This window comes from Eriocheir sinensis, unplaced genomic scaffold (assembly GCF_024679095.1).
Source record: "Eriocheir sinensis breed Jianghai 21 unplaced genomic scaffold, ASM2467909v1 Scaffold476, whole genome shotgun sequence".
Classification (NCBI taxonomy): domain Eukaryota; kingdom Metazoa; phylum Arthropoda; class Malacostraca; order Decapoda; family Varunidae; genus Eriocheir; species Eriocheir sinensis.
In genome coordinates, this window is record NW_026111805.1 from 128052 (window position 1) to 154282 (window position 26231).

The 26231-nt window shown below is 41.9% G+C and overlaps 1 protein-coding gene across 1 annotated transcript in view; it reads left to right on the forward strand.

Moving 5' to 3' along the window:
• LOC126992488 (ankyrin-3-like) overlaps positions 1-26231 on the forward strand; it is a 74879-nt gene that overhangs the window by 42924 nt on the left and 5724 nt on the right. The window contains exon 4 of the mRNA XM_050851245.1: positions 18195-18495. Within this exon, the coding sequence (XP_050707202.1) occupies positions 18195-18495 (301 nt within the window). The remainder of the gene's footprint in view (positions 1-18194; positions 18496-26231) is intronic.

Below are 26231 nucleotides of genomic sequence, written 5' to 3' on the forward strand. Positions count from 1 at the left end.
GTGTACTATTTGTGATTCTTATCTCCGTATAAAAGCTCTCGCTGTCCCCGCCGCGCCGCGCCGCCCCAGCAATGGATAAAATTGTTTCCGGTCAACCTATTTCCACCCCCTTGACGTATCAGAAACTTACTAATAAATAAATAAAAAAAAGCTACTTCAAAGGCTCTCCACCATGGATGTGTTCGTGTGTAAGTTTGTTTAACTCAAGTGGCAGAAATTCTCTCTCTCTCTCTCTCTCTCTCTCTCTCTCTCTCTCTCTCTCTCTCTCTCTCTCTCTCTCTCTCTCTCTCTCTCTCTCTCTCTCTCTCTCTCTCTCTCTCTCTCTCTCTCTCTCTCTCTCTCTCTCTCTCTCACACACACACACACACAGACACACTTGTACGTATCTCTTATCATCATCGCTGTCTATTTTGTGTTGATTTTTCCTGAATAATAAAATCAACAGCGAGGTAGCTACATACATGATGCGTGTGTACGACATTTGTTTGCCGAGTGAAGATGTCTCCATTCTTCCTCCAAGCCTGTGACGAGCGACAGAGGGAGGGAGGGAGGAAGGGAGGGGGAGAGATAGAGAGTTACCTCCGTTTTTTTTATACTCTTTTTCTTTTTACTTTCCAGTAGCTTCTTTTCACTCATTATTCATTATTATTTTACACTATTGATTCGGTACCAGTTCATGAGCGTTATCATTGTTCAGAAAAATGAGTACGATGCTAGGTGTTAGAAGCGCATTATTTGAAAACGTCGGAGCTTATAGGGTTAAACATCAAAGACGCTGCTGGCTGGTCAGCTGTTATAGCAAACCTCCTCCCGGTGAGAAAGTCTCCACTTGTGTACAGCCTCGATGATGGTAGTAGCCTCTCTTTCCATAGCAGGTTGGAGTCTTTCTGAGAGAGGTAAAGTTTCAGAGAAAAAGGCGAATATAATCGATTATATTAAGTACGGAAAGTTGGCTTCAAGGTCGTTATCTGAAAATAATAGCGTTAGTTGCACGTTGGAAGGCGACTACTATTGGTCAATCCAAACGGGATCCTCGTGTTCTGATACAGCCGTCCGTCAGCCTCAGAAGCAGCGTACACCTTCTCACCGTCTCTGAGGTGGCTTGGAAGTAAGCATTTTAAGCCAAGTTTACTGGACATTTTGTACTTAGCCAGGGAATGCACCAAGCCGTTAATACAGGGATTGATAAGCGTTAGTTGAGTGGAGCGGTTAATAGTCTGTGAGTAATCAACTTCCATGCCACTCGTGTGTCGGTCGTCTTTGGTTACTACATAGTACTTGAGCTATCCAAGGGGATTGACTCTTTTCTATCACACCTTCCTTAAGCAATGATTCTACTTCTCCATGAATGCATTTCTCATCAGACTTAGAGAATCCCCAAGTAGGGATAGATATAGGCCTAAAGTCTTCTGTCGTGTTAGTAAAGAGAGATGATCAACTCACATGCAAACTACTCCACATAGAGTTAAAGTCGTCCACTTGGTTAAAGTTAATGAAGTGCCTTCGTGTGTACGGGGTAAGTGTGAAGGATGAAAGTATGAACATGCTGGGTAATTCTTGCATAAGGGATTTAAGTAGCAAGGACGAGGTTGGGTAGGAGGTCGAGTAAGGCGTTGCCGCGGGAGGGTGGGGATGTGTTCAGGAGAGCAGTCACCATGACACGGTCGATAAACATAGAAAAAAAATATCATTCCGACATAATTTAAGAGACATAAGATAGTAAGAACATACGAACATAAGAACGCAGGAGTCTGCAAGAGGCCGGTAGGCCTGTACAGGCAACTCCTTTGACCTAAACTCCCGTATCTAACCCACCTAATATCGCTGTCCATGAATTTATCTAGTCTATTTTGAATGTGACAATTGTATTGGCACTCACATGACTGCTAAGCCTATTCACTCATCCACCACCCTGTTAGTAAACCAATTTTTGCCCATGTCCCTGTTGAATCTGAATTTATCCAGTTTAAACCCGTTACTTCGTGTCCTACCCGGTTCTCTTACCAACAAATCCTTATGAATGTCTCCCTTATTAAAGCCCTTCATCCATTTATAAACCTCGATCATGTCTCCACGCACCCTTCGCCTTTCTAGAGAATGCAAGTTTAACTGTTTGAGTCTTTCCTCGTATGGCAGTTTTCTCAACCCCTGAATCATCTTAGTCATCCTCCTCTGCACCGATTCTAACATTTTGATATCCATTCTATAGTAGGGTGACCAGAACTGAACCGCATAGTCAAGATGAGGTCTAACTAATGCTAAATATAGTTTGAGGAAGACTTCGGGGCTTCTGTTGCTTACGCTCCTTGAAATAAATCCCAGTACCCTATTAGCTCTATTTCTAGCTTGAATGCATTGTGCCCTTGGACGGATATCAGAGCTCACTAAGACCCCTAAATCCCTCTCGCACCCAGACCTACTTATGAGAGTGTCATTTAAGCAATAGTTATGTGAGGGGTTGTTCCTACCTACACTCAGAATGCTGCACTTCCCTACATTGAACTCCATCTGCCATTTATCCATGAGTCATATAATCTGTTGAGTTCACCTTGGAGAATACTAGCGTCCTGATCCGACTCAATTACTCTACCGATCTTGGTATCATCTGCAAATTTACTAACATCACTACTAATTCCTGTGTCTAAGTCATTGATATAAATAATAAACAAAAGTGGACCTAATACCGAACCTTGTGGGACCCCACTCGTAACACATCCAAAGTAAGTAAGATATGATAACATGTGGATATGTGTGTGTGTGTGTGTGTGTGTGTTTGTTTGTGTTTGTGTTTGTGCGTGTGCGTGTGCGTGTGCGTGTGTATATATATATATATATATATATATATATATATATATATATATATATATATATATATATATATATATATATATATATATATATATATATATATATATATATATATATATATATATATATATCAACCCTTGTGCAGGAATCGAACCCGTACTGTCTGAATAGAAATCAAGGCGCATACCAACCATGCCACCTGATGAGCTAAAGACTTCACGCCAGAGGCTGCATTTAAGCAGCCAACCTGACGCCCCCATCCTCTTACGAGGAATGAAAGGTAAAGAAGTCCCGCTCACGCTCGGGGCAGTCGAAAAAAATTTTAATGAATCCCAGACGACACAACGCCGTGGTATATATATCAAGGAACTGTCTTTAACCGACAGAAAAACATCTCAACAAACCACTTGTGCCAGGAATCGAACCCGTACTTTCTGAATAGAAATCAAGGCGCATACCAACCATGCCACCTGATGAGCTAAAAGACTTCACGCCAGAGCTTGCATTTAAGCAGCCAACGCAGCGCCCCATCCTCTTACGAGGAATGAAAGGTAAAAATCCCGCTCACGCTGGGGCAGTCGGAAAGAATTTTAATCAATCCCTGACGACACAACGCCGTGGTATATATATCAGAACTGTCTTTAACCGACAGAAAAACATCTCAACAAACCACTTGTGCCAGGAATCGAACCCGTACTTTCTGAATAGAAATCAAGGCGCATACCAACCATGCCACCTGATGAGCTAAAAGACTTCACGCCAGAGGTTGCATGCGCCTTGATTTCTATTCAAAAAATTCATATATATATATATATATATATATATATATATATATATATATATATATATATATATATATATATATATATATATATATATATATATATATATATATATATATATATATATATATATATATATATATATATATATATATATATATATATATATATATATATATATATATATATATATATATATATATATATATATATATATATATATATATATATATATATATATATATATATATATATATATATATATATATATATATATATATGTGTATGTGTGTGTGTGTGTGTGTGTGTGTGAGTGTGTGTGTGTGTGTGTGTGTGTGTGCTAACATAAAATGAAACAGAAAATTAATAATGAAGATTCTTATCTTCTTCGCCAACTCAATCTTGCCTCTTGCATCTTCTTCGACACCTCCACCACCTCAACTGTTCCTCTGATTCTTGCATTTCTGTTTCTGTCCTTCTAGTCACGCCACACATGCATCATAACATCCTCATTTCAGCTTCTTCCATCTTCCCTCATTTATTTTCTTTACGGCTACGGTCTCCGCCCGTATGTCATTGCTGGTCGTACGACAGTCTTGTATACCTTTCCTTTCAGTTTCACAGGCCATTTCTATCACACAGTACTCCGGACACCTCTCTCAGCTTCTCCATCCAGCTTGGATTCTTCCAGTTATTCCTTATTTTCATTACCATCTGCTGATAGGATAGACCCCAGGTATTTGAAGGCATCCACCCCATCCAGCATCATATGATCCAACCTAACAATTTCAATTCCATCATGTTCTTGTTCTGTACATATATTTTGTCTTTATTCTACATATTTTTATTCCTCTGCTCTCAGTGCCGATCTCCACTTCTCCAGTATGCACTCCACCTTTTAAAACCACGTCATCTGCATACATCATGTCCCATTTCTTTTTTTCTTTTACAGCTAAGGAGACAGTTCAAGGCGCAAATAAAAATATAAAAAGCCCCGCTACTTACTGCTCCTGAATAGAGGTCAAGGTGTCAAAGAGAGGTCAATTTCGGGAGGAGAGGTATCCTGATACTCTCCTCTTGAAAGAGTTCAAGTCGTAAGCAGGAGGAAATACAGATGAAGGAAGATTATTCCAGAGTTTAGCAGCGTGAGAGATGAAAGAGTGAAGATTCTGATTGAATCTTGCATAAGGAGTTTGGACAGTATAGGGATGAGCATGAGTAGAAAGTCGTGTGCAGCAGGGCCGCAGGGGGGAGGGAGGCATGCAGTTAGCAAGTTCAGAAGAGCAGTCAGCGTGAAAGTATCGATAGAAGATAGAAGAGAAGCAGCATGGCGGCGGAATTTGAGAGGTGAAAACTATCAGTATGAGGAAGAGCTGATGAGACGAAGAGCCTTTGACTCCACTCTGTCCAAGAGAGCTGTGTGTGTGTGGAGCCCGCCCACACGTGAGATGCATACTCTATACGAGGGCGGTCAAGGCCCTGTAAATAGATTGCAGCTGTGCGGGAGAGAAGAACTGGCGGAGACGGTACAGAACGCCCAGCCTAGAGGAAGCTGATTTAGTAAGAGATGAGATATAAAGTTTCCAGTTGAGATTATGAGTTAAGGATAGACCGAGGATATTTAATGTTGAAGAAAGTGATAGCTAAGTGTTGTCAAGGAATAGGGGATAATTGTTTGGAAGATTGTGTCAAGTGGATAGGTGGAGAAACTGTGTTTTTGAGGCGTTGAAGGACACCAAGTTCCTCTTGCCCCAATCGGAAATAATAGTAAGGTGTGAGGCTAGGCGTTCTGTTGCTTCCAGCCTTGAATCATTAAGTTCCTGTACAGTGGGTCTTCTATTAAAAGAAGTTGAATAATGCAGAGTGGAGTCATCGGTGTAAAATTGGATAGGACAGTTCTTTTTGGAAAGGTCATCAATGAACAACAGAAAGAGAGTGGGAGATAGGACCGAACCCTGTGGGACACCACTGTTAATAGATTTAGGGGAAGAACAGTGACCGTCCACCACAGCAGAAATAGAACGGTCTGAAAGGAAACTGGAGATAAAGGTACAGAGAGAATGATAGAAACCGTAGGAGGGTAGTTTGGAAAGCAAGATTTGTGCCAGACCCTATCAAAAGCTTTTGACATGTCAGCACAATAGCAAAGGTTCACCAGAAACAGCTGAGAGGATGATCAAGAGTCAGTTAGGAAGGCAAGGAGATCACCAGTAGAACCTTGCGGTTCATTACCTGAGAGAGAGAGAGAGAGAGAAGGCTGGCAGAAGATACGATGGGCCTGTGGTGTGAACACACACACACACACACACCCTCCATCCACCCTCTTTCCCTCACTTCCTTCTCTCATCCAAACACACCGTGTGTGTGTGTGTGTGTGTGTGTGTGTGTGTGTGTGTGTGTGTGTGTGTGTGTGTGTGTGCCCTATACGTGTAAGACCAGGACAATGACTGGATTCGAGCACGATCACGCGCGAAATGGACATGATCGAGATGTCTGTGGTTATTATCATGGAACACACACACACACACACACACACACACACACACACACACACACACACACACACACACACACACACACACACACACACACACACATATGGAGGTGGGGGGATGATAAGTTAGGCCTCTCTCTCTCTCTGGTTTTGTTTGTGTCTTTTTTCCTCTCTCTCTCTCTCTCTCTCTCTCTCTCTCTCTCTCTCTCTCTCTCTCTCTCTCTCTCTCTCTCTCTCTCTCTCTGTATTTGTTTGTTTGTTTTACCTCTCTCTCTCTCTCTCTCTCTCTCTCTCTCTCTCTCTCTCTCTCTCTCTCTCTCTCTCTCTCTCTCTTAGATAAGAAGAGAGAGAAGAGAGAGAGAGAGAGATGTTTGTGTGTGTGTGTGTGTGTGTGTGTGTGTGTGTGTGTGTGTGTGTGTATAAAAACATCTGTATTTTGTTGAACGTTTATCTTTATCACAGTGTGGCAGTAAGAATTATTATATGTGACCCAGCCCGGGGAGAGAGAGAGAGAGAGAGAGAGGAAGAAACAAACAAATGCAGAGAGAGAGAGAGACCTATCAATTTCTTTTTCCACTTATCTGGAAGTGCGCAATTTTAGACCTATTATTTGCTCTATTTATTCATGTACGACTCTGAACTGCTGTAATACATCAAATTACATTTTTATCATTGATGACATACTATTAGATTTATATTTCCGCTTTTTATTATAATGTTAATGTTAACTCCAAAGGAAAATATCCGGCATTTAGACCTCCGCAGTTTAAATGTTAAGGATTGATTCAAAAACTTTAGATTGACTGGAAAGTAAAGCTATAGGGCGGTAGTTTGAGGATTGGAACGGTCATCCTTCTTAGGCTGGGCTGTACAAGGCACACTTCCAGCATGAAGGAAAGGTAGATGTTGATAGGCAGAGGCGAAAGAGTTTGACCAGGCAGGGTGACAGCACGGAAGCACAGTTTTTAAGGACAATAGGAGGCACTCCATCAGGTCCATAAGCCTTCTGAGAGTTGAGGCCAGAGAGGGCATAGAAAACATCATTTGGTAGAATCTTAATAACAGGCATAAAGGAGTCAGAGGGGGGATGAGTAGGAGGAATATGCCCAGAATCGTCCAGGGTAGAGTTCTTACAGAAAGTTTTAGCGAAGAGTTCAGCCTTAGAGACAGATGAGACGGCAGTGCTGCCATCAGGGTTAAGGAGAGGAGGGAAAGAGGAAGAAGTGAGATTGGAGGAGAAGTTTTTGGCTAGATGTCAGAAGTCACGGGAAGATTTAGAAGAAGCAAGGTGTTGACATTTTTTATTGATAAAAGAAGTTTTGGTAAGTCGAAGAATAGATTTGTCACGATTCCGGGCTGAAATGTAAAGGTCATGGTTAGCGGGAGTTCGAAGGCTCTGCAACCTTTTGTGAGCTGCCTCTCTATCTTTAATAGCACGAGAACAAGCATGATTAAACCAAGGCTTTTTAGCATGAGGAGTAGAGAAAGAACGTGGAATGTATGCCTCCATTCCAGAGATAATCACCTCTGAGATGCGCTGGCCACACACAGAGGGGTCTCTCTCGTGGAAGCTTTAATCATTCCACGGGAAATCGGAAAAGTACATTCTCAGGTTGTCTCACCGAGCTGAAGCAAAATGACAGAAACATCGCCTCTTCGGTGGGTCCAGAGGATGTACAAGAGCAATAGGACAGGAAACAGAAAGATTATGATCAGAGGAGCCCAACGAAGAGAACAGTTTGACTGAGTAAGCAGAAGGATTAGAGTGAGAAGAGTTCTAGAATGTTGGGCCTTTCTCCAAGACAGTCAGGAATACGTGTGGGATACTGAACCAACTGCTCTAGGTTGTTGAGGAGAGCAAGGTTGTGCTTGTTCACCAGGCTGGTCAGTGAAAGAGAATGAAAGCCAAAGCTGGTGGTGAACATTGAAATCTCCCAAGATGAAGATTTCAGCGAAGGAAAGTGAGTCAAGATTAGGATTAGGGAGTGAGATCAGAAGGAGGGCAGGACCCAGAGCAGGGAAGGCGTTAATCTCTGGTGAGGTCACTAGTCAGGTCAGTAGCTTGGAGGTGAGTACAATAGTCTGGTAGGGATATTAAACTAGGGCAGCAACAGTTTATACCTCACAGGAAGTCAGGTCAACAGGTAATTACCCGCGATGGATGGCAGACAGGCTAAAAACTGAAATAGGAAGAAAAAAAGGACTATATGTTAGAATCAAGAAGGGAGACTCACCTACAGGACAGTTACAACGACTTAGCTAGAACAGTAAAGAAGAACACGCGTGTAGCAAAACGTAATTATGAGCAAAGGCCAATCAAGGGTTTCTTTCAACTTTATAAGACCAAGGTTAGGGATAAGATAGGACCGGTTAAGTCAGGAGAATCACTGATAAACACAGATGAGGAAATGAGTGAGGCGATAAATAGATATTTCTTAACTGTATATACCGAAGAAGGATTAGACGATATACCTCAAGGAGAACAGATCTTCAGGGGAGAAGAGGTGGAAAGATTAACCGTCATGAACGTAAGTAGGGAGGTCGTGATTAGATAGATAGATAGACTCAAAGTTACTAAGGCGCCAGTGCCAGATGAAATTTTTCCCAGGGTATTAAAAGAATGTAAAGCTGAAATCAGTGGGCAGCTAACAGAAGTTTTTAGGAAGTCGCTACACAATAGGGTGGTGCCTGTTTCATAGAGGCAAGCACACGTTATTCCAATCTTTAAGAAGGGAGACAAATCTTCTATGCAAAACTATAGGCCGATCAGTTTGACGTCAGTTATAGGTATAATGCTTGAGTCAATAATAGCAGATAGTATTAGGGACCATATTGACAGACATAATTTAATACACGACTCACAGCATGGGTTTAGGAAAGTCGTGCCTCACTAATCTTTTATCCTTTTACAATAGAGTATACGAGGCAGCTGACAATGATGAGAGTTACGATGAAGTTTATCTTGATTTTAGTAAGGTCTTCGATAAGGTACTTCACCAGAGACTGTTAAATAAAGTCAGGGCTCATGGAATAGGAGGGAAGGTTTATGATTGGACTAGGGCGTGGATTTGCGACAGGAAACAGAGGGTTACCATTAACGGTAAAAAATCCGAATGGGATAATGTTACCAGTGGGGTTCCCCAAGGATCAGTTTTAGGCCCGCTTTTATTCATTATCTACATCAATGAACAGACAATGGGATAACTTGTGACATAGTTAAATTTGCGGATGACACTAAAATAGGAGACACAATTAGGACAAGGGAGGATGCTAGAGCACTGCAGGAGGATCTCAACAAACTGTCAGCTTGGTCAGATAAATGGTAGATGGATTTTAGCATCACCAAGTGTAACGTGCTAAGTGTAGGAACACGCAACCCATTACACGGGCATAGTTTAGACTCCACAGCAATAGGCAGATCAGAGTGTGAAAGGGATTTTGGAGTGTAAATGAACTCTAATCTAAAACTAAGGAGGCAATGTATTAGTGCGAGGAATAGGGCTAACAGGGTATTAGGCTTTATTAACAGGACGGTAGCCAACAAAAGTGCAGAGGTCATCCTCAGACTCTATTTAGCGTTAGTTAGGCCACACTTAGATTATGCTGTCCAGTTTTGGTGCCCACACTACAGAATGGATATCAACTTGCTAGAATCAGCTCAGAGGAGGATGACCAAGATTATTCAGGGACTGAGGATCCTCCCATATCAAGATAGGCTGAAACATCTCAATTTATATTCACTTGACAAACGAAGAGTGTGGGGAGATCTGATAGAATTATTGAAATGGGTGAAGGGTTACAACAATGGCGATATAAGTAAAGTACTGAGAATTAGCCAGCAGGATAGAACACGCAGTAATGGATTTAAATTAGAAAAGTATAGATTTAGGAGGCAAACAGGCAAGCATTGGTTTAGTAATAGAGTGGTGGGGGAATGAAATAGACTCGGCAATCACATAGTGTATGCGGAGACGATAGCTTGTTTTAAGAGTAGACTGGATAGCTACATGGAGGAGGATGACAGGTGGTAGTGGGGGGGGGGGGGGATCTGGAGCTGCCCGATGTAGGCCACTAGGCCTCTTGCTGTCTCCCCATGCTCTTATGTTCTTCTTATGTTCTTATGTTCAAATGCTTGATCCATGTACCCTCTGCCGCTCCTAACCCCACACTGCTCCTCACCAACCATACAATCTGCCCCCCATCGGTCCCTATCAATCAATACAATACAATCAATCAATACAATAATATAAAAAAAAAAACGTAAGTCACTGCTCTTATAAAGAGTCAAGAGAAGTGGTCAAAAGAGAGGTCAATTTCGGTTGGCGAGGTGTCCTGGTACTCTCCTCTTGAAGGAGTTCAAGTCATAGGCAGAAGGAAATCAGATGAAGGAAGATTGTTCAAGAGTTTACCATCGTGAGGGATGAAAGAGTGAAGATGCTGGTTAACTCCTCCATGAGGGATTTGGACACTATTGGAATGAGCTTGAGTCATGTGGTGTGGGGCCGCGAGGGGTCAACACGACGGTGGAATTTAAGAGGTAGAAGACTTGATGAGAGGAAGAGCCTCTTGACTCTACTCTACATAAAAGAGGTGTAGTCTATGTGTGTAGCCCCCGACACGTGAGATGCATACTCCATACGAGGACGGACAAGGCCCCTGTATATGGAGGGGAGCTGTGCGGGGGAAAAGAACTGGCGGGTGGAGAGGTGTCTTGATACACGCTTCTCGAAGAGGTCAAGTCATAGGCAGGAGGAAATACAGACGAAGGAAGAATGTTCCAGAGTTTACCACTGAAGGGGATGAAAGAATGGAGATGCTGGTTAACTCTTGCATAAAGGGTTTGGACAGTTAAGGGATGAGTATGAGTAGAAAGTCGTGTGCAGCGGGGCCGCGGGAGGAGGTGAGGCATGCTGTCAGCAAGCTCAGAAGAGCAGTCAGCATGAAAATATTGATAGAAGATAGAAAGAGATGCAACATGGCGGCGGAATTTAAGAGGTAGAAGGCTGTCAGTAAGAGGAGGAGAGTTGATGAGACGAAGAGCCATATACTCCTCTGTCCAGAAGAGCTGTGTGAGTGGAGCCTCACCTCACATACACACACACACACACACACACGTGAGATCCACACTCGATACGAGGGCGGAAACGTCCCCTATATTGTAAGCATCTGTGCGGGGGAGAAGAACTGGCGGAAACGATACAGAACGCCCAACATCGAGGAAGCTGATTTAGTAATAGAAAGGATGTACAGTTTACAGTTGAGATTTTAAGCTAAGGATAGACAGATGATATTAAAGGCGTCTTCCATTTGACACAATACCCTGAACCAGGTTCGGCTTTAAAGCCAGACCCTGGTCCGGGTTTTCGCGCCGTAAATGGAACGTATTTAGGCGGATATGTAAACAAACATTCTTCCTCTTCTTATTTTGACCTGTCCTCCTCCTCTCGGGCGTCTCTCCTGTTTATTCACACACTTTTCCTTTCAATTGTGCTGTGTAGCTTAATTTTTCTTCACTGCAATACACTATCACACTTTACTTTTCAGTTTGTTGCTGGAATAACTTACTGACATTGCTTATCCGTGCACTTATTCAAGCATTTGTGACCTTTTTCCCAGCACTGCATCTCCATCCAACACGTACCGTGCGATGGCCCCGTTGTCCTCCTCCAGCCTCTTAGCCCACTCCTCCCTGGTGCTACTAATAACTCCCCTCTCTGCCTCTCATAGTTGCTGCATTCTACTATTAGGTGTTCCACTGATTCTTTCTCCCCTGTCCTACAACTACAGTTTTGGCTTCCCCCTTCCCTATTCCTGCCATTTAGTTGCGGGGTTCTCGTTCTTGCTTTAAACATCAGCTTGTTCCCCCAGTCTCCTACATGCCAGTCTATTCCCTATAGTTTGTGTCTTGCTGTACCATCTTAATGTCGACTCTTATACTCTAAAATTCATAGGCCCAGCCTAGGCAGATGGCACACCACCTGTTCATCTTCCCTTTTTTTTTTTTACAACAAAGAAGTCAGCTCAAGGGCAAAAAAAAAACAATAAAAAAAGCCCGCTACTCGCTGCTCCCAAAAAATAATTAAAAGAGGTGGCCGAAAGAAAGATCAATTTCGGGAGGAGAGGTGTCCTGATACCCTATCAGGCTGATGGATAAATGGGTTTTCCGGGAAAGCAAACTCTTTCAACTTAGACATTAGATACTTGCCTGTGTCCCAGGGTAATAGGTTCTCACTTGACGCAGGCTTAAGGGCCAGAGACAAATAAGCGCTGATGAGCAACACACTTGTGAGACCAACACTAGCATGCTGCTCCACGGTGTGGGATCCTTACACACACACACACAAACATTTATAAGTTAGCACTAATCAACACCAAGGTGGTTCGGTTCATTATAAACAATGAACTTGAACACCAGGCATCATAACAAATCAAACAACAGATTAATATGTAACCTCTTCACATGTGCAGAAAAGCACATGTCTTGACGTTCATGGGAACTCTTTTTAATGAATTATGTAGGTTCATTATACCTCAAAGTAGAATTAATTATTGATCATTTAAACCACAGAGTAAAATTAGTAGTTTATTCGCCCAGTCTTATAAGGCACCATTATCGCACACAGGATCATCACCTGTCCAAGTAATATAGGTAACACGACTTTAAGATAGTTTCTTGAGGTAATTATTGTTTAGAGATTCTGATGGTGAACTAAGGGTCATAGGACAGGGTCCACTTATTAGAGGTTAGCTTACGTATCTTACATCATTAATTACATTTGTAAATACCATGAATACAGGTTAACATAAACACCTTAAACTAACATGCACACATGGCAATAAGTAGCACCAACATAATAACTGTTTCCACCCACACGGGGAAACACAGACCCCACCATTCCACACCTTAAGTCCTAACTAAAACTAGTGAGTGTATGCGCTTATCCATTGTTACCCCTGAGAACGACACACATACCACCCTTTTGGCCTTCTCCTTCCTTCCTCTCTTCACACACCCTGCCACAGGCAATCCCCCACAACGCAGCTTCAAAAGTGTTTACTGCTGCATGTTGGCCTTGGTCTGGACGACGCCCAGCTTTCCATCTGTCAGGCTTGCCTTTGGCGCACCTGAAAGGGGCGATGTCGCTCGTGAGAATCCAGTCTCGGTTATAATATTATAGCCAAAGTGAGTTGAACACCGTGAACAGTTCTTTCCTCACCTGAAAGGGGCGATGTCGCTCGTGAGAATGAGCTCGCTCCCACAACCTAGTGCGAGGAAGGGGCGTTAGTCTCGGCCCCAAAATGCCTTGGTGTGACGTCACGGAGTGACAAGCTGACCGCAGGTTAGGCCTGCTTGAGACCTGAGATTTCCTTGGTAGGCCTCCAATATCAATATAAGGTCACTGGTATTTTATTTCCTTTATACATATTTACCGTTCTCCCACAATAATTAAAAGAAGGCAGATTAACCACTTTTGGCAACGATACCCTGTTTTGACCCCTGACACCTCTGAATTTTGTTGACACTACAGATTGTAGGGGAGATATGGGAGCACAACAGGCCTCTTTGTTTCAGCCCCCATCTCTTCCCTCTCGCTCTCTCTCTCTCTCCCTTCTCTCTCAAACTTCTTTCTCTCTCTCTCCTCTCATGCTTTTCATTTTTTTTCCTTCTCTTGTGTACTTCCTTCTCTCTCTCTCTCTCTCTCTCTCTCTCTCTCTCTCTCTCTCTCTCTCTCTCTCTCTCTCTCTCTCTCTCTCTCTCTCTCTCTCTCTCTCTCTCTCTCTCTCTCTCTCTCATTAGAAACCCACATACATATATAACTGGGTGCGCAAACACCCCAGTTAAACTCTATTAACATGGGGAAAAATACAATTACAATAGTAGGACATTTCGTGCCATTACACACACACTTAAAATTCTGTACAAGATCACATACACTTACATTGACATTGACCCACACACATACTTACAGGACGCAAACAGTCAGCGTACTCGGAACACACTCAGCCAAAAATACCAAACATATCACACAAACACTGACACATGTACGGACTCATACTTTACACGCACCACACGTGACTGGAACAGCCTCCCCCTACAGACTTTAGATTGCGGTACAATAGACTCATTCAGAAAACAAATACACACTCACTTGTTACAACACACCAAGACTAACTAGTAGTACACCTATTCATTTCCTTCCCTACACACTCAGCACCCAGTTCCCCCAGCAGCCAACACAAATATCCGTGTTATGCACCTGTACTGGTGCCCTGTGCATTACTTGTCAAGATCAAGACAACACACAGCTTATCAAATGCCTCCACCCTTACCTAATGATACCACTGCTGAACTATAACTCCCTCATTCACTCACGACAAATAGGGTCATAAAAATCAAGATCAATTCTATCCTCCGGCATAAGAAAATAAAGCAAAACAACTGTACAAATGCATTTATTTAACTAATAAAAACATTGAGCACAATTATCAACAGGTACATTTTTTTTTCTTATTACACAGATTAATCAAGAAAGAAACTGAATTTCAAGACATTGCTGGGTTCCCAGGTGTGATTGAGGACATTGATGGAACACGTTGACACGGAATTAAAAAATACACGAAACTATTAATAATGATTATCATAACTGGGTACATGTTAACTTTACAGTTTTGACTCACTCTAAGATCAGAAGAAACTAATAATGACACCTGCAGAGTTTGTGACTTGAGCAAGTTGATAAATCCTGCCAGGAGGTACTCAGGATGAAAGGGGGCCCTGCATGGAGACTTGTCCGGAGGGACCCTCGGACTTAGCGTTGTAGAGTGGGTGAGGCGACACACACCCCAGCATATGCCACCTTTGATAGATGACTGTATATTGATAATCCAAATTGGATACTTTCTACAACAATTGGAATACTATTCATGCCTTCAAATTATACCTCGGCAACAAAAATATGATGGATAATAATTTTAAACAAAACTCGTCATTTAGGAAACTTAACCTATTTGGACCTATAGCCGCAGTATTAGTTATCTTGTACTTATCTTGAACCCGCGACCAGCGTGACGGGAGAGCCACTCCTTACCGAGTCGGCCAAAGAGTTACCCCATTCGCCAAGTGGGTTATGGGATTCTCCCTTATCAGGCCTAGTGGTAAATCTTAAGAACTACCACTCCACCCCCTCCACCACCCCAGCCCCCCCTACCCCCCAAGACAAACCTGGGGACCTGTGGGGAACCGGGGTATTGTGGGGGGAGCCCAGATACAATAAAAAAGGCCTTCTAAAGTTTCCCTAGAAAAATCCCTAAATCAGGAAAAATTCCCAAGTTTCGAAAGTAAGGAAAGTCCCTAACGCATTCTCTTGTAGTCTAATCCAATGTGACCTAGCATTCAATCTGTTGGCGAGTGTCAGGCTTGTCATCAGATAGTGGGCATACTGCCCCCCCCCCCCTCCCCCCACCGCCGCCCTCCCAGTCCCGCGGCGCGTAGGTTTTGACGGGCCACGCCACATGTCATATATATATTTAATCTTCTCCAACCGAACTTTATGACCTGCGCGCACTGATTTAGGAACTAGTTTGTAGGGTGCACTGCAAGGCAGGTATGAGGCTCAGTCTGTGTATAGAGGCGGTTGTGAAACAATAACAATGGACTTAGAAAATCCGAGCCACCTAACTCTATAATTAAAGAGGCTTGCCCCCTGGCCCCTCCCCAAGGTAAAACGTATACGAAAATGCATTATAATAATAATTCTTTCACGTGCTAAATTACTACGAATATTGGTTTGGAGTGGTTATTCTTAAGTTTTGCCCAATTGATTACCATTTAGATATAATATTGAACTGTTACTGCTTCACTCATTGATAATCTAACCTAACTGGTATTTTTTTGTGATATCAGTGACCCAAATAACACAGTCACTGAAACAAACGACTCATCTTTACATTAGGCATAAATGGGGGTTACCAATGATGATGAAAATTAACTGGGTAGATAATGATAAATAATAAATCAACATGTATCGGCAGTAAACACGTCAGTCACTGTAAGGTAAAGGTGAAGTTGGGGGCATCTGCTCTAGCAGCGCGTGGCCTCAATGCTCATATCCGTCGCATTGGCCCTTGAGCCTGTGGTGGGAGGGAGCCCATTACCCCTGTACACAGCGCCAATGTGACACCCGGATAGGTGCTGTTCTGTATAAAACACAGCCGTCGCGTTTCACTCCCCTCCCTCGCCCGGCCACAAAACCCTTACCCCGCCATACATATATGGCTCTCCACACATCTATTCATCCAACTGTTTTCGTTTAAAGCCACTACAGGCCTCTTGCTGGGCCCGAAATTAAAATTTCAACCCCCCGCCCACTGCACCACTTTTAACTTACTATTCATGGTTTTCGGCACATATCTATGGGTAAGTATGTAACTGGCTACAGTACCTACAATATCGGATCACCAGGCACCACCTGGATGCAGTGGTTGTAGCAAAAAATACCCAAATATGGGAAATAAGGCATGCAAATGGCGGCGGCGGCGATAGTCTTGGTCCTGGCCTGGGTTTTGGGTCGAAAGTGATCTGGCTAACCCTGCTCGGCAGTGGGGTCCCTCCGGGTCACCCAGATCCTCTAAAATGGATGCAGGCTGCGGCGTCAGCTGATAGGTTCCGCTAAATGGAACACGCCAGATCACGACCCAGAAACGGGTTACGCTAAATGGAAGACGCTATTAGTGTTGAAGAAGGTGACAGCTGAGTGTTGTCGAAGAATAGGGAATAGGTGTCTGGAAGATTGTGTCGAGTTGATAGGTGGAGAAATTGGGTTTTTGAGGCATTAAAGGACACAAGGTTCCTTTTACCCCAATCGGAAATGATAGCAAGGTCTAGGGTTAAGCGTTCTGCCGCCTCCAGTCTGGAGTCATTCTATACGTTGTTTCATGTTATCTGTCCACTCACAGCGTCAATCTCCATGGGTGTGGCACCTGCGCATTGTAGCTCATGATTGGGTGAAAATTATCATGTCCGATATCGTTGGCCACGTGCGATTTAATGGTCAAACTTTCGTCAGTAATATATATGAATGTTTTTATGTACAAAGAAACCATGACACGTCCTTATGTACATCCCAAACACGCCGATCTGCATCGATAACACACCATACAGGCACACGAAAGACAAGCTTGTGTCAGACAGCGAAGGCAGATCATACGCGAACTAACAACAGGCTTAAAATAATAACCTTTATTTCATTCAAGATACAGAAAAATACACCAGGTTCCTTAAGTGTAAGAAAAATGTTCTTTAATAATTCCTTGCATGTAAATCACGTGGCTAATACTTGACGCAGCAAGAAACATTACTAATGTGAGGCTTGGCTATTTCCATCGTGTGCTGTACGGCATAGTAGCGAGGCACATCGGCATGTTTGGGATTTATATGCCAAGGTGTGATGTTTTTTGTATACGTAAACATTCAAACATATCCTTGCAAATAAGGAATGAATATTTATCGCCAGTTGCTTTTCCTCCATCACGAGGCAGCAATGCGCGTGTGCCACGCCCACACTCGCGAGTGGACGGATGGACCAAACCCGACTACAGCAGAAGTGGCAGCAGCAGTGCCACTGGCACTGACATTGTCACTGTTATCCCCGCCACTATTGATGCTGTTACTGCCGCTGATAAAAGGCTCATTACCTTTGGGATTGTTAATGACCAATATTACTATTATTAGATCATTATTATTATTATCATTATCATTATTATTATTATTATTATTATTATTATTATTATTATTATTATTATTATTATTATTATTATTATTATTATTATTATTATTATTATTATTATTATTATTATTATTATTATTATTATTATTATTATTATTATTATCATTACAATTATTACCAGTAATATTCCGTAAACTATTACAATAATTCTTTCCCCTCTGAAGCTTCTCGTGAGGGAAGTTGTCGTGTTCGTCGTCAGTAATTATTGATACATTTAATGTGTTTTGGACGGTGAATATTAACGGTGGTGTGTGTTTGTCTCCCCGACACACACACACACACACACACACACACACACACACACACACACACACACACACACAGGAGCTCATCACCGCCGTAGAGGCAGGAGACGAGGTCAGGGTCAGGGACGTCCTCGCCAGGGGAGGAGACCCCAAGGTGACCGTCCCCAATAGCCGTTGTGGGTCGAGGTGCCTGGTGGCCCATGCTGCCTGGCATGGCCGCGCCCACCTCCTACCCTGCCTGCTGGGGGCGGGGATCAGCGTGGAGGGCAGCGGCACCGACGAACGAACACCACTGATGATGGCTGCCATTAATAACCACAATACGACGGTAAAGAAGCTGCTCAGCCTTGGTGCCGACCCGCTGGCTGTTGACAATGGAGGTGAGTGGGTGTGGTGGTGGTGGTGATTTTTAAGGTGGTGGTGGTGCTGGTAGTAGTGGTGGTGGTGGTATGGTGGTTAAGGTGGTTTGGCCCTGCTTGGATTTTTGGATAGTTAAAAGAGAGAAAGAAGGGGGGATAGGGTAAGATAAAGTTGGAGGAAATTGGAAGGAAGTAGGAGAGATAAAAGGTGGCGGGCTGTCCGCCTTGCTTTGTACATGTTTTATATCTATCTAGGTGTGTAGGTACTGACGTCTATGGCTTTGGTCTTGGATTTGAGTATATTTTTTTTCCTGGCGTTATGTTGTGTATTTGTTTTCAGGTGTTCCTCTGTCTAGGATATTTCTTTGTTTCCTAAACCATGAGTGTTTTTTCTGTCTTTCATAGTTGCCTTTGAGGTTCGTAAAATGGTGATCCTGAAGTGCTCTCGTTTTAGTGAAGATTTTGTCGGCTTGTGTGTGAAAAGTGTAGTTTATTGGTTCTATTCCTGCTTCTTCATGTAGTGTTTCTGTGTTTTTTGTGATTGGGTGTCTTTCGTTGAATGCAAATCGGAGGGCTTGGCCTTGTATCCGTCGTAGTTTCATTTTGTTTGTGTCGCTTGTTGTTACTAATGGGATGATGGGGTATTGAATTAGTGGTAATATAAATGCTTTTATAAGGCGCAGCTTGATGTGAGTTGGTGTGTTATTAAATCTTTGTAAATCCGTTATGGCTTCTATTCCTCTGATTCTGTTTTCTGCTACGTGTTTCCCTATGCCTGTACACGTCATGGTTAGTCCCAGAACGTTTCCTCTTTCTGAGTAGTTTATAGCGGTTCCTTCTATTGTTATTTCATGCTTCTTTGATACTGCTAGTGGTATTATTTTAAACTTGTCTTTGTTCGTCTTTATTTTCCACTTTTTCTCGTAGTTTATTTATTTAATCTCATTCCGTGTCCTGTTATCCATTAATGCTCGTGATTTGCCTGCATGGCAAGTTATCTGTATTATGTCGTCTGCGTACTGTATGTTAACACTACAAGCACCGAGGGGGGGCAGATGTGGCCCCCCCCTGAGCCACTTCTATCAAAACGATACACTTTTTTATTATTATCAAGTGTAAAAGAAAAACAATCCTACAGATAAACGCAGAAAATACCCAAGATTAACAAGTGATATCAATAAGAAGCATATGAATCTTCGTTATTTTGCTACACACGAATATCTCGAGAAACTGACGCCAGTCATTTTGAAACACAGTCGATACATTATGGAACGAGCGGAAACGGCTGCCGACTGCCAGATGTACAATAACCTGTACGATACCACGATACTATTACTGTTACTCTATATATACCTGTCTTGTATACTGCATGTTTTGCATTTATTGTTTATAAAGCTTTGGCTGATACACTAAACAGACCAAAAAACAAACTGGCTGTGTTTACTATAATGAAAGAAACGCCGAAATTCGCCGTTGTAGCGTGCGTTCGTATGTGAGTGTGTATGCATGCGTTCTAGCGTGTCAACGGCGGCGGCCGGCGACAAAAGCTCGTAGCCTCGTCTTGAATGAAGTTTGGTACATACAATACTTATTTTGGCCTTACCATGAGGTAATAACTGTGTCTCGTACAGTATTACATTTGTTTACACTAAACAGACCAACAAACAAACTGGCTGTGGTAACTACAATGAACTATTCGTCGTTGTAGCGTGCGTTCGTGTGTGTGTGTATGCGTTCCAGCGTGTATCGGCGGCAGCAGCCGGCGTCACTTCCTTCCTTTTCTCCTTCCTTCCTCCCTACCCCCTTCCTATCCCTCCCTACCCCCTCTTCTGAGGCCCAGGAAACAGGGAAACAAGCACAAGGGAGAGAAACGTGTACAGTCGCGATATGAAGTGATGTCGCCGTGTACGTTTATTTTCGATCACGCAAGTATCGTTATATATTTTCAAGAGTACCATTATTTTCCTGTATCTTCATCATAACTTAACTAAATATATTTTACAAGCTAGAAAAAAAATAGAAAATAAATATTCAGCGATGTCTTAAGAAGAGTTGTCGAAATATTTTGACATAAAGTGTTTTCGTTCAGCAAGGAAAGAGTCAAATGAAGTCCAAATATCGACATATTACTCAAACAGAAAGTAAAATTATCTTTTCATGATCATTATTGACAACAATAAATCTAACATATGCACAATATATAAGACATGGATCATTAGTCGATATCCTAAACTTGGATGGCGTGATTTATTTAATTTATACTCTCGTTTGATGATGACGTCATCGCCCGCGCACCATACCTATTATTCAGCCCTGACTCACTCTTTGCCTTTCGTGGTCAACATAACGATAACAAAAGCTTTCCGTGGACTTCTAATGCATGATAGTGATCAAGGAAAGATGCCCACTGCCTATAACTACCGTGGGATAGTCGAAGATGGAAAAATATGAATAAATAGCCTCAGAATTGTCGTGTTTTGTAACTCCAAGCTCCTCACTCTTTGCCACCGATCGCAAACATCATTGCCTTTCTTGGTCAATATAGCGGTGACAAAAGCTTCATGTAGACTTCTAATGCTTGGAGGTGATCAATGGAACATGTCCACAGCTTATAAGTGCCATAGAATAATCGAGGAAGGTGGGGAAATAAGAATATAGGGCTTTGAAATGGAGGTGGTGGTGCGGGCGGGTAATCGCAGCGTTGCCAAACATTAAGCTATGGTCGAGTGTTCGTAGAGGCGTCCGGAATGTTGGTAGTTCAGATAGGCAACCCTACATGTGAAGGCATTCTTCATTCATCATCGTTACTGAGCAATGTTACTACATATTCCAGTGCCCATGCTTGTGATAAGAAGCCATCATAAAAGGTGTTTAATGTGAAACTTTATTATTTGATCGTTTCTTATTCAATTAAACGCAAAATAATGACAGTAACTGTCCATTCGCCTCGTGTCATACTGTGCGTGTGTATTAATAACTGCAGAAGACAGTTCATGGAATGACCCAGAAGAATATATATATATATATATATATATATATATATATATATATATATATATATATATATATATATATATATATATATATATATATATATATATATATATATATATATATATATATATATATATATATATATATATATATATATATATATATATATATATATATATATATATATATATATATATATATATATATATATATGTATATATATATATATATTTATATATATATATATATATATATATATATATATATATATCGTCTAAATCTGAACGACGTATAACAACTGTTTTGCAAAGATAAGCACACGACGTGAACTAAATCATTTCAAGCTTCAGCACTGAAGACAACACATGACATTCGCAGTCGAGTTTAAAAAAAAAAATGAATTTATAATTGTAGTTCAGGTACTAGTACGCTATTTTACCGTGTTTTACATCACAACGTATTATAGATTATCATTAAAAGGGAACATTATCACATAAACAGTAAATACACATCACTTCCGTTACCTTCAAATGCTCCCGTACGAAACATTTTGAGAGCGGCGACATCACTTCATATCGCGACTGTACTACAGGGGAAGGAGGGACGGGGTAAAACGAATGGATTATTTTGCGAATTCAGAACGAAGAGGAAAGCGAAATAATAATAATGAACAAAATACTCGCATGAGATGGAGGGAGAGGGGGTGGCAGCACTCTCTCTCTCTCTCTCTCTCTCTCTCTCTCTCTCTCTCTCTCTCTCTCTCTCTCTCTCTCTCTCTCTCTCTCTCTCTCTCTCTCTCTCTCTCTCTCTCTCCAGCACTCTCTCTCTCTCTCTCTCTCTCTCTCTCTCTCTCTCTCTCTCTCTCTCTCTCTCTCTCTCTCTCTCTCTCTCTCTCTCTCTCTCTCTCTCTCTCTCTCTCTCTCTCTCTCTCTCTCTCTCTCTCTCTCACTCTCTCTCTCTCTCTCTCTCTCTCTCTCTCTCTCTCTCTCTCTCTCTCTCTCTCTCTCTCTCTCTCTCTCTCTCTCTCTCTCTCTCTCTCTCTCTCTCTCTCTCTCTCTCTCTCTCTCTCTCTCTCTCCCCTTAATAATAGGAGTAAAAAAAAAAATTATAAAAAGTTCCAAGGGACGTTTTAGGGAAAAACTTCAACCTGACTTTCAGAATTACAAACAAAACCAATATGAGCAAAATTAACTTTCCTCTTTAACTAAACGTTTTCCTCTCGTCACCCCACCACCACCACCACCACCACCACACCCACACTATCTACATCACATAATCACCCTCACACCATCACCACCACCCACCCACCACACACCCACCCACCATAATCACCATCTGTCCACCATCCACAGCCTCTCTCTCTCTCTCTCTCTCTCTCTCTCTCTCTCTCTCTCTCTCTCCCCTGCAGCTGGAAGTAATAATAAAGAGTATAAAAAAGATGACGTTCGAGGGACAAATTCAGCCTGACTTTTATCCGATGTGAACAGAGTGATTAAAAAGCAATATATAGACAACTTATTAACTTTCCTCTTCCCTTTAACCACCATCACGTCACCAACACCACCACCACCACTAACTTCCATCACCACCACCACCACCACGACCATCATCACCTTCACCACCACCACCAACATCACCACAACCACCACCACACCCACTCTCACCACAAAAATCACCATCATCACCATCACCACCAACACCAACACCACCACCACTATCACCACCACCACCACCACCAGCACCACCATCACCCCCCCCATCACCACCATAATCACCATAATCACCATCACCACCACCACCACCACCACCACCACCAACACCCCCCCCACCACCACCACCAACAACACCATCACCACCACCACCAACAACAACCCCACCACCACCACCACCACCACCATCATCACCACCATCACCACCACCACCACCACCATCATCACCATCACCACCACCACACCCACTATCACCACCATAATCACCATCATCACCATCACCACCACCACCAACACCACCACCACTACCACCATCACCGCCACTACCACCACCACCATCATCACCTTCACCTCCACCACCAACATCACCACAACCACCACCACCACCACCACCACCACCATCATCATCATCACCACCACCACCACCCCTATCACCACCATCATCACCATCATCACCATCACCACCATCACCAACACCAACACCACCACCACCAGAACCATCATCATCACCACCACCACAACCACCACCACCATCATCAGTCATCACCTCCACCACCACCACCACCACCACCAGCACCAGTGACAACAACAACAACAAGAGGAAGAAAAAGAGGAAGAGGAAGAAGTAGAAGTAGAGGAGAAGGACGAAAGAAGGGAAGAAAAAGAAGAAGAAGAGGAGGAAAAAGAAGAAGAGGAGGAAGAAGGAGAGGAGGAAGAAGAAGAAGAAGAAGAAGAAGAAGAAGAAGAACAAAGAGAAGAAGAAGAATAGGAGGAAGAAGAAGAAGAATTGGAGGAAGAAAAGGAGGAAGAAGAAGAGGAAGAAAAAGAAGAAGATTAAGAGGAAGAAGAAGAAGAAGATGATGAAGAAGAAGAAGATGAAGAAGAAAAGGAGTAAGAAGAAGAAGAAGAAGAAGAAGAAGAAGAAGAAGAAGAAGAAGAAGAAGAAGAAGAAGAAGAAGAAGAAAAGAAAGAAGAAGAGGAGAAGGAAAAAGAGGAAAAAGAAGAGGAGGAGGGAGAAGAAGAAGAAGAAGAAGAGGAAGAAGAAGAGGCCGAGGAAGAAGAAGAATAGGAAGAAGAAAAGGAAGGAGAGGAGGAAGAGGAAGAAGAAGAGGAAGAAAAAGAGGAAGAAGAGGAAGAGGAGAAGAAGATCAATAAAGTTAACAGCGAGGTACATTGATCATGCGTGTGTACGATATTTGTTTTGCAGTGGAGATGTCTCCATTCTTCCTCAAAGCCTGTGACAAGCGACAGAGGAGGGAGGGAGGAGGAGGAGGTAGTGAGGAGGAAAAGAGAGTTACTTTCGTTTATATATATATATATATATATATATATATATATATATATATATATATATATATATATATATATATATATATATATATATATATATATATATATATATATTTATATATATATATATATATATATATATATATATATATATATATATATATATATATATATATACACCCAATATTCTTTATATTTTCCACTCGTTTCTTTTCACTTTTTATTCATTATTGTTTTACACTATTGATTCGGTACCAGTACTTAGTGTTCATGAGCGTTATCGTTGTTCAGATAAATGAGTACGATGCTTGGTGTTACAGGCGCGAAAATTTGAAAACGTCGGATCGGATAGGGTTAATGCAATCAATCGCTGGTGTGGTAAGTCGTTTGTATAGATGGTGTATAATGTTGGCGAAATTGCGCTCCCTTGTGGAACTCCCGCTGTTAGTTTGAGGGGGGGACCCGTGTAATTCCCGATTTCTATCTTTGCGCGTCTGTGTATGATGAAGTTGTTTAAGAATTTGGTGGTGGTATCTGGGAGATTTAAATGGGCTATTTTATATTGCAGGCCATCGTGCCAAGCTTTGTCGAATGCTTTTGAAACATCTCTTAGCATTATGTAACATTGTTTTTTCTGTGCTGTGTGATGTGCTAGTGTCTCGTGTACAGTGGTGAGTGCTGTATCTGTTCCTCGTTTGTTTCTGAAGCCATGCTGAGTTTTATTTAATATATTATTTTCTCCTAAAAATTGTCTGAGTCTCGTGTTCATGATTTTTTCCATGATTTAGCCAGTGACTTCTAATAAAGAAATTGGTCTGTTGTTTATTGGGTTGGTGTGGTCTGTGTTAGGTTTGGGTATTGGTTAGATGATTGCAATTTTGAATTTCTTGGGAGATATGTCATAGAAAGGGTGTGGTTGAATAGCCATTAGAGCTTTATTAGTGCGTTTTCTGGTAGATTTTTCAGTACTGGTTTGTTGATTTTTGTTTCTCCCGGAGTATCATTTTTGAGGTATTTTACTGGGCTTTGTATTTCTGTTTGTGAGATAAGCGTGTCTGTGTGCTGTGTGCCTTGGGGTCTGCCTATATTTGATATATTAAGTGTGCTGCGTGTTGCTTAATTTATTTGTAGGTATTCTTCGACTTCTCTTTGTTGTTCTGTGTCATATTGAGCGTTTTCCTCGGGAGTAATTTTAAATATGTTTTCCCAGATTTCCCGGAACGTTTCTTCTTTCTCTTCGTCTTCTGTTAGTTTACGGTTGTTTTTGATGAGATGTTGTTTTACTGGTGTTTTGTTTATTGAATTGTTTCCAAAATTTTTGAGGATCGTGATAACTTTTTGTTAGTTTTGTTAGTGACTGGGTGTAGTTTTTGTCTCTGATGTTTTCGCTTTCTTTCTGTATTTCTTTTGTTAGTGTTTTGTATCGATTATATTGTACTATATTCCAACCGTGTACTTCTTCTTGTAGATGCAATTGTTGGAACTGGTGTTGGAGGTGTCTTAAACTTGGACTTGATATTTGTTTTTGCGATATGATTTTTTTTTTCATTGGTATATTGTTGGCCATTCCTTTTTCTATTAGCTTATGCCATTGTTCTATTTTGTTATTAATTGTTTCCTTGATAATATGATCCTCTATTTCTATCGTTTCTTTTTCTTATTCCACCTCCTCTTTTAGTTTTTCCCAATTTGCCTTTCTCATACCAAATGTTGGAGGGATTGAGTTAGTGATGGCTTTGCTTGTTAACGTAATGATTATGTAAA